This window comes from Apteryx rowi, unplaced genomic scaffold (genome assembly GCF_003343035.1).
Source record: "Apteryx rowi isolate R43461 unplaced genomic scaffold, aptRow1 scaffold_299, whole genome shotgun sequence".
Taxonomy (NCBI): domain Eukaryota; kingdom Metazoa; phylum Chordata; class Aves; order Apterygiformes; family Apterygidae; genus Apteryx; species Apteryx rowi.
In genome coordinates, this window is record NW_020449407.1 from 726,504 (window position 1) to 736,747 (window position 10,244).

At 39.4% G+C, this 10,244-nt stretch overlaps 1 protein-coding gene across 1 annotated transcript; it reads left to right on the forward strand.

The window, feature by feature from the left end:
* The first annotated feature begins 1,723 nt into the window (after positions 1-1,723).
* On the forward strand, positions 1,724-8,903 carry CDO1 (cysteine dioxygenase type 1). Its single transcript, XM_026069483.1, has 4 exons — positions 1,724-1,795; positions 3,836-3,993; positions 6,190-6,359; positions 8,749-8,903. Exons 1-4 carry the CDS (start codon positions 1,764-1,766, stop codon positions 8,776-8,778), a joined length of 390 nt encoding a protein of 129 aa, XP_025925268.1. The 5' UTR covers positions 1,724-1,763; the 3' UTR covers positions 8,779-8,903.
* Positions 8,904-10,244: the final 1,341 nt, after the last annotated feature.

Consider the following 10,244-nt stretch of genomic DNA (forward strand, 5'->3'; position numbering starts at 1 on the left):
GGCTGCAGCACCGTGTCGTGTCGCGTCGCCTTCCCCCGTTGGGCCTCTGGTCCCTCTGCAGTAGGAAGTAAAAGCGCAGTCGAGGTTTTAAGTCCCTCTTATTTTGCTAACATCTCGTTTATTCCTGCCATTGGTGGCTTCTCTGCTGTAAATTTATATATAAATACGTTTTAGTCTAACACCTCCTTTAAAAAAAAAAAACCCTTTCCCTACTTTTAACCTCTTTGTCATGAAAGCATCATTCTGGCTTGTCTTTTTTTTTTTTTTTTTAATTAAATCTCCATTTTTCTCACATTGACTTTCCTCCATTCAGAACAAATCACAAAATTGTAAAAGAACACAGGGAACCAACAACTAGAAAAATAAAGCATGGTAACATCAGAAGTATGCACAACAGCCTTCCTTTCGGCCATGCAGACCTGCTGTACAGAAATAACAGCACTTGAGAAGTTCAGTCAAATGCCAACACTGATTGCTTAACTCTGATATCATAGGAAAATATATCTACCTAATACACAGATTGCGGACAGAGTAACTGGCAGCATATAGATATGAATGTAATGCTTTGAAATTAACTTGTCATGAATATCATATCTTCATTAAAATAGAATGACCTTAGAAATTAATGGAAAACATCCGGTTGTCATCAGTGACCGTTCTGTGTTAGTCTGTTAGGTGAGAGTGGGTCTTCCTGTCATGGGCATAGCTGTTTGCTTTGCTTGGCACCCTGTGAATAGGCAATGACTAAAGCTGAGAAGGAATCAGAAGGTCAGAGCTGGCTGCTTGTACCAGGATGGCCAGGAGCACTAGCCCTGGATCAGAACCTCACTGTGGAAAGCAATGCATCCAACAAAGCACAGTCTCTTCTCCAGGGACATTCCCAAAGGGATGAGACAAGCAGCAGCTCGGAGCAGGCTTGCAGGGGAGTGCGCAGAAACAAACTTCAAATGTTGTAATACAAAAAGTTTTCCTGCCCTGAGAGCAAATCACAGTCTAGAACACACATATAGATAAAGAGCCTTTAGAAACAAGCTTATTCCTTGTTATTTTTAAGTTAACATAAGAAAATCTTTTTAAAATATTCTGCTATGCTAAACTTTGCTTAGAAGTAGATGCTGGCAGAAGTTACATGATAGGTTTTTTATCCGTACAAGAATGTTACAGTACAAGATGCAGAATTTTCAAGAAAAAAGTAAGAGTACCATGTATGGTAAGCCTGACATCCTTTTTTTTTCCTTCTTCTTCTTTTTCTGCCTGATATGCAGGAGTTCTGCCCAAGAGAAAGGACAGCCAAGAATATCTGAAAATGAACTGTAGAGGAATGTAACCATGTATTTTTCTTTTTTCATTGCAGTCCTCTGTTTCTAATTATAAGCCAGCTGCTGAAGTGACTTCATTCAGTAACTATTTTGATTTGATCCTGTCATCCACTCTAGTCTCAGACTCTCAGTTCCCAAACTCCAATCATCTATGTAATTCAAAAGCAATATGACTATCAAATATTAACCATGTCCAATTTTTTTCTTCCCAGAAAAAGTACATTTACAAAAATAGTTTAAAAATTCAATTTCACTTTTTCCAAGGGAAATTTTATTTTCAAGAAAATGGAAAAGAAGATTTTTATATGGTGCAACCTTTCTTCATAACCATGTTTGTATGCTTTTTTATAGGCATATCGGTACTGATTATTCTTAAAAGCAAACACTTTGTCTTTCAGGTATACAAGAAATCTTGTGGACAGTGGAAATGGAAAGTTCAACTTGATGATCTTATGCTGGGGCGAAGGGCATGGCAGGTTTGTATCCAAAGATTACGGTTTTATCAAACAGACACAAAGTTACAGTATCTTTTGCTTGGAATACTGTCATATGAAAAGAGAAGAAAAATCCGCTCTAAATGAACTATTAGAAAATGTCAGGCAACTAGGCAGTACAGAACTCCTACTTATTCCTTTGGTATGGCAGTCTTGAATATTTGCTATAATATTTTTTGCAAGTTTGTACATTATGGACACTTTTAGAGCATTTACAATATAATACTAATTATGGTCTTCTACCAAATCTATGCTTTCTTCTGCCTGTAGAAGTTTTTAATCCCAGAGATACAGTGGGTCCTACAGGCATTGAACAGACCCTGTTGCTTCTGAAAAATCTGCCTCACTTTGTGTTGCAGAAGCAGGACTTGGTACAGTTTAAATAGTCTGTATTCTCTCATGTTGTTTAAATCCAGTCTCTGTGAGACGAAAGAAAAAGTGGGTTTGGGTTAGAAGTGTGGGGTGCGAGGAGGGAGCCCCTCTCCAGTGCTGTGTGGCTTTCTGTAGGTTCCAGACATCCCAGCTCCTCCCTCAGAAGGGACCACACTGCTGCTGTGGCCTCAAGTTATATTCATGGATCATATGCTGGATTGCATAGCCCTGCAAAAGTGAGGGCAGGATCTGTCCCTTTGAGGGTCTTTTATGAAACGTTGGATAAAACAAAATGTGGAATAAGAAAACTTGCAGGTTTTGACTGATTGTCCTTGCACATAAAGAGAAAACCCCCAAAGCTGGGGATGGGGGGGGTGTTTTTGTTTTTAATTGAGCATGCATACTGAACACTTAAAATATTTTCCTGGAGATGCCATGCAGTTATACTCAGAGAGATGTAAGAATCAAGTCCACCTCCTCTACTCCTCCTGGGCTTTTCCCACAAAGACTGTAATTCATGTCAAACTGTGTTTGGGTTGGATGAGCATTTGCTAGAAACTAGACTCAGACCACAACTTGTTTTTGCTTCCTACATGAGGAGGATCAAATTGTTCTCATGGCTTGTGCAAGGAACACGACAACGTGGCATTTATGAACTGTTCTGTGCCTGAAGCAAGCTGCGCTCTCTTGGCATCTCAGTTTGTAAGACACTGACATTTGTTTATTGAAACCAGCAATGTACAAGTACCAAGTTTGCTGGTTGAAACTCATTAGCGCTTCAGAGAGGGCCAAATTCCCTCTCCCCCTGCCACGAGGGGAGAGCTCTCCCTTTGTCCTAATCCCGTCACATTCTGTAACAGTTAGGCCTCTGTTAAAAAAACAAAAACTTAACTAAATTGCATATCTACCCTGTATGCCTCTAAATGTAGCAATTAAAACATCCTTCCGAGCAAGCAGATCGATCAAGCAAGCAGACAGATCATGCCAGCTCCTGCTGCTGTTCGTGTTTTGCCAACTTGGGAAATTAATGGCTTGCTGTAGTCAGTCATACTTAGTGCTATTAGAGCGGCAAAGACAGCATTTTCTTTCTTCAGCAAACTCCTATGCATCTCAACAGCAGAGAGGTCCTAGAAATGAAGAAGTAGCTCATTTCTCCCATGTTTAGGGAGGGAGCGCTGTGGATCTGCAAATATACCTGGTATATATGCAAGTCTATACTGGCCTCTGCCTGATACGGAATACAGGCTGAAATACAGGCTGATATGAAAACCTGGGGAAAGCATCCTTTTGTTTCTTGGCCCACAGAGTTTTTGTGTTCTGAAAAGCTGTTTGTCTCCCCACCTCCAGATTTGCTTTGTTTTTCTCTCTGGCAAAGTCATAAGCTGACAGATATCTGATTTTTTCCCCAAGTCCTGATAAATGTAAGCTTATCCTAACACATTTCTAATGCGGTTTTAAGCAGGCATACCTTACACATGGTGAATGTTTGTTTCTAAGAATTTTTTGTGTCTGTGCATGACAAGTGTGCAACAGCATTTCATTCTAGGGCTATATCCAGGTACAATATGCTATGCCATCTGTTCTGTTTGCTGTATTTAAATTAAATATGTATTATCACACTGAGTTTGGTTATTCTTTTTGCTTATATAGCAGTATCCATGATCATACTGACTCACACTGCTTTATGAAGATCCTCCAGGGAAACCTAAAGGAAACCCTCTTTGATTGGCCCGAAAAAAAAGGAAATGGTGAAATGACTAAGAAATCAGAACGTGTTCTGAGAGAAAATCAGTGTGCCTATATTAATGGTAAGCTCTTCTAGTATCCTGTTTGACAGCTACCCACCTATGAATCTGACTCCTAACAGGATAGATAATTCATGTGCTAACTAAGGACTTACCTTTAACAGTATCATGCACCTTACATACTTGAAGAATTTGGCTAGTCAAATTCTCTGCAAACCTGTATTTAGATTCAGTAAAATAAACAAAATTTTCCTTTTAACTCACTCTTAAGGCATTGCAGCATTTGCTTGCTTGCAGCAATCGCTTGGTACTTAAAGATGCTGGATAGCTCTTCTATGCTGAGCAGCCTTCAGCACTGTGTCCCAAATAACTGTCTGAAATTGCCTGTAAACATAAAGCTTAAATTGTATTGTGTGAAAAACAAGAGAAACAAAGTTTAAATTTTTTAATCATCACAACTTTACAAAGAAATAATCCTTGTTATCTGTCATGGAAATCCTAGGGCAAAATGTAAAAGCAATTGTCCATGGAATAAATTGAAGAGCCAGGAAGAGAGGCCATGATCCTCAGTGTTAATTTTTGTCCAAATCAAAAAAAGACTCTAATGCTGAAGTGTAGTGTCAGCAAGGCTGAAATATTCAAGTTTACCCAAACAATCTATAAAACATTTGCCTAACTCCACAGATACTGAAAGACCTCTCAGTCTTCACCAGCAAGGTTCCCTAGGTACCTAAAGTCATGCCATTATACATACCTGTAACTATTGCCATCTTGCGTGACGCCGGCAGCTGCCTGGGAGTCACCAGCTGGGCATCACATTCTGATCCTACAAAAGGCATTACACATTTTGCTGATCTGCAGTGAGTTCAGCAGAACGAGAGCTTCAGGGCAAAGCCTCAGAGAAGGGGGCTGTCTGCCTGTTCTGTGATAGCTGAATAACTACAGCGTGCCCCTGGGGTGCTTCCCCCGATTCAAGGGGGTCACATCCACAGCCTCAGCTGGGTTTATGGACTAGGCCAGGGCAAGGGGCATGGGTGAAACGTAAAGGGTACTCTCCACCCTTTGCCCTTTGCTGAAGGTGTGCCACATTAACTGAAAACACAAAATTCAGAGATACGGAACGCTTCACTCAGTAATCTGAGTTTATTCAAATCTCCCTTTACATAAGCTTACCTTTAGGGCTTTTTTTCTCCCCACATCCTTTATTTAGATAAATTATGTTAATGACACTTAGGGCTTACACTCTTAACTCTGATACATTYGAAGTGTACTTACGGTTCCCAGGGTATTGTGCCTACATTGCATAATACAGGTCTGAGTATTATATGACATATTAATTTAAGTACAAAGGCCTGAGTTGTTTTTTTACAGCAGGATTCATTGAACTTGAATTCAATGTCTCTCTTAAGTAACTCAAAAACTCCATTTTAATGTAGAATAAAAATGGGTGCTTTTATGGATTTGATTCTTCACAGCTTACGTTTTTATGTAATACCTTGACTTCTATTCCATTGTCCCAGAAAATGCCATTACTTCATTAGTAGCCACACAACAGACAGTGTCTTATTACATGTTCAGTTACACTTATTATTTGGTTAAGGTTGGAAATATGCCAGTCACCAATCATTTGTCACCTTAGACAAAAGACCAGACAAATGAAAAGACTGTTCTACTCCAAACTAATAAGTTGGAAAGATTAATTAGGAAGTGGATGTCTGCAACAGAGGACAAGTATATCTCTGCCCATGAGTCCATGCTCCAGATATAAGCAGCTGACTCTTAATGTGATTGATGTCCTTGTCACTGGGCTGAGAATTAGCAATATAAAAAGTCTCCCTGTAAACCATCCTGCTGATTTTTAGAAACACAAATCTTCCTGCTTCTAGAGAACAACAGCATCTCCTAGGAGAGTAAACCTTAAACTCATTTGGGAATGGCAGCTGGCAGATTACTGACTGCATGGCCTTCCTTAAGCTTCTTTGGATTTTGATTGACCTTTATGCCATAGTAGATAATCCACTAATTTACAAGTGTTGAAGGCTGACTGTCACAGCATGTGACAATGTATTTAGGAAACTGTTCTAGAGAACAGCAGTCTAATTTGCTGTACTGAGTTACACATTGTCCCTCAAAGTGCAGGTGTGACTAACTGGCTTCTTCAGAAGTTTCAGCTTAGATGGCACTTTGCCAGGTATTTATGAGATCTTGTTAAATCTGCCTGTTAAAACAACCTTTCATTTCATGCCCTCGCCTGTCTAGACTCCATTGGCTTGCACCGTGTGGAGAACATAAGCCACACAGAGTCTGCTGTTAGCCTGCATTTGTACAGCCCACCCTTCGACAGCTGTAACACCTTTGATCAAAGGACTGGACACAAGCACAAAGTCAAAATGACATTCTATAGCAAGTTTGGTGAAAGGACTCTATGTGTAAGTATGGGAAGTTTGGCGAAAGGACTCTATGTGTAATATGTTCCCTGGCAAGTCTTTGACACCAACCACTTGTCCTCGTGCAGGGACAGGACAGAGGGACTGCACTTTTGTCTGCACAGAGCAGACCATTGGCTCTTGGGGGGGCTCTCCAGGACAGACAGGAATTGTAGCAATCTCACAGTTCCTGGGGCATCCATATCTAGGATCAGCATAAGATGTATTTCAAAAACACTCTTCAGTTAGTCAATTTGCACTTCCCTTATATGCAGTTCTCTTCCCTGTTTTGTAAGAAAGTGCAGTAATGCACCCACACATTTTATAAATAGGAAAACTGAGGCTGAGAATTTACAATCTGTTAGTGATGACGCTGGATTTGGCTGCCCTGGCTCTACTCACCACCCCTTTCCCTTCTCTTATGGATGGTGTCCGGTTGTGTGAGGGGTGGAAGAGCCTAGTTCCCCTTTATCAGCAGGAGAGTAATTCTGTGCGGAGAAGAGGATTAATGAGAACTTTGCTATAGCTAAGCATCTTCAGACAGTAAATATAACCTAGTCAATGGAAAGCCATTAAGCAGCTAGATTATTTTAGCCAATTTAAGTCATGTGTGACATTCCCTGCCTAAACTGTTCTGCCAAAAAGCATCATGTTTCAAGCCAGTTGTTTTAAACCCTGTAACTTACTGGAAGTAAAGCAAGATAAGTACTCAGACTTTTTTAAATCAAACCTTCTAAATGGAAACACTTGCTTTGAGAGAGAGTAGACTGGTTGGCTGTTGTCTGCATTCCTGAGCAATGTCAAGAGATTGAACTTGGACAGAAAGGAAATCTTAAATGAGCTTTGGGAGACCAAGCTAGGACATCTGGCAGGGTTTGATAGGGCTCCCTTTTAGCACTCTTCTATGTGTTGGGAAACATAACCACATACAAGGGGAGAAAAGATAGATTTTTGTTGGGTCAGCCACAGAGGTTCAAAGACTGTTTTTGTTAGATACAGAACACTTTCACCTTTCACTGAGGCCAGAAATTCAGTGCTTTGGACTTCTAAGGAGTGAGCCCTTAATAAGATCCAGCTAAAGATTTATATAATCAGCAAGCCCAATGTAAATTATTTCTTTGAAGCTTGTCGTGTTAAGTGATTACAGCTTTACTAAACAGCTGAAATAGAACTTTAACCTTCACAAGTTTGAAAGGTCTTTGAGAAAGTAAGCTCAAATGTATAATGCAGAGAATTCAATATTTGATTGTTTTCTTTTCATTTTAAGTGTTTATTGAATATGAAGTGTGTAAGATAACAAGTGAAACTAGATACTTTAACTTGAACTATTTTCCTGCTCTTGATTTGCAACTGACTGGCAGTGTTTGTACCTTTTGTGGGAAATGGGATCTGGCTTACAGGAGAGAGGTAAATCTTAATCACTGGGTCTCTTTCATGAATTCCTGTAAATGGAATTCCGGTAAGGGAAGAGAGGTAGCTAGTCTGGGCCATCCAACTGTCTGAAATGACTTCATGCTACAAAAACCTTCTGGTTTCAGTGAGGGTTTCTGGAAAGCTCACTGGAAACCCAAGCCTTCCTCTGTTTACCAGATCTTGAAAGGACATAGGAAGGCAGAGAACTGTACGTTAAAAGTAAAAGGAGAGTAGTGTAAAGCATACTTGTACATCTTCATTAGTAAGATGATTATTAGAGCACATTCAGGGCTTCCCATTTGTCTGAAGTTTTTTCTGTAGGTAAAACACTCAGGTAAATCCCTAGTGGTTATGCTGGAGTCTTAATTAACTAAAGAGTAAATATATAAACAAGTTAGAAGATCTAATAATTGAAATAGTGTGTAGTTAACTTACCAAGGACTTGCTCAAGAAAGAGACTGTTTCCACAGTTCAGGTATGAACCATAAGAATACAGATATGAAAGTTCACTGAGGAAAACCTGGTTTTGTCTCCTGACTGTCACAGCATATCAGAAGTTCTTGCTATCAGGAATTTTTCTAGGGTAGGTCATTTCTTTGCAGCCTATCTTTCAAACTGGAGTCCGGTTTCTGTCAGAATGAAATACAGCACAGTATTTCTGACAGAAAAGATAGCCTAAAGGAGAAAGCACTCCTCACTTGTCTCTTCTGCGCTGGACTTGCCCATRATCACACAGAGACCCAGTGGATAGGGAAGCTAATTTTATCAGGTACTATGGTATCTGGGCCATAGTATCCTCTATAAAATGTGGATAGTAACTTTTTATATTGCAGGGAGTATTGAAAAGAAATACATTAAATATTTTAAGGTGCTGAGCTACTCTGGTATTGTTAAGGACCATGTTAAGAACATGAAGATGGTCACAGTCTACTACTAAGTCTCTTTCCTTAAAAAAGAAATCTCTCCTCTTTCTTTTTAGGCAACAGCAGTGCCACAAGAGAACAACTGAGAAGCACCGGCATGTGTTTGCTTAAGACCTGCTGAATGTTTAACCAGGGACAGAAGACTTAAATGGCTAAGGCTGATAGCCAGCTATATTTCTATAACTTGTACATAGAACTACAGTAGGGCAGCTTCCAGGCAACCTGTAGTTATCGTGAATGAATGCTGATTATGGGACACTAAGCTAACTAGTGCCATAAACTACTTCAGAGGTTAGATGCCTTTTCTTAGGCTATTGTCAAGTCAGAATTAAGTAGTTTGTCTTCTGATTCTAGCCTCCTTTTAATTCCACTTTTGATACCATACTGAGAATATCAAAAATAGGGTTTTTAAACATCATCTGACACTACTTAATAGACCTACATGTATGTATGCTCTCGATGTAATTAATAATAATATAAACTTTTAAGCTTCCAGTCACTTGTACCTATGGGTAGTATACTACATACTACTAACAGCAGCTCTTTTTTTATTAAGTCTTCTTGGTTTTAATGCTGTAAGCCATTTTGATAGTTTTGTGCATTTTTTACTTTATTTTTTACAATTTGTTTGTCAGATCTTGTTTTAAATAGGAGCAATAAAGTGCTTCATGTACAATGATTTTCAAAAATGACTGGGCAAAGATTTGGGTTTTTAATAAGACTAATCATACTTAATACAACTAATGTCCAGTTTCCAAAGTACTCTGTATAGCTACTGAACTCCTTTCAGGTAACTAAAATAAAACTGGATCTGTGYACAGAATTCAAAAGATTGCAGCCTTTATCTCCTGGTAACTAAGATATAGTCATCACACTTGACTAATTTCCACGTTACTCACTAAGTGGTACACTATTTAAGTGTTTGAAAAGTCAAAGGTATTTAAAACATGTAAAGAAACCCTGATCCCAGTTAAGTCAGTGGGAGTTTTGCCATTGAGTTCACTGCTGCTCAAGATTTAGTTACAATGATAGAGCCACCTTGAAAAAGTTAAAAATGTATCAAAATCAGTAAAGTTGCCTTCACTGAGGCTATTGTAGTCATATAATATAACCAGTACATAAGGACAAAAATAGAGAATGTGCAGCAAGTCTTTTAATGTCTTAAGTGACTGCTTATTACTCGGGCAGTCATTAAAGTTTTAAAATTCAGATTGACAACTCCAAAAAAAATTTATTTATCTTCTGAGGTCCTGTTCTGGGGAGGTTCTATCACATTTTTCAAAAAATGTTTAAGCAGCGTAACAGTTGTAAATGAACCTATGACTTACTGCTGCAGTTACCCTTTGAGAGCCAATGGGAAGGCAGTAGTTGCTTTGAAATACTCCTGGGGGGGGGGGGAAGGGGGAAGGAGGAAGGAGGAGGAGGAGAAGAGGAGCAAGAAAAGACATAGCTGGCCTGAAGGCAAAAGTCCAAGGAGAAGTATCAGCAGTAAATGGAGAATGTCTGCATGAGGTAGACTTGGATAGTGTTCCAGAGCAGGGTGAAGCAAACA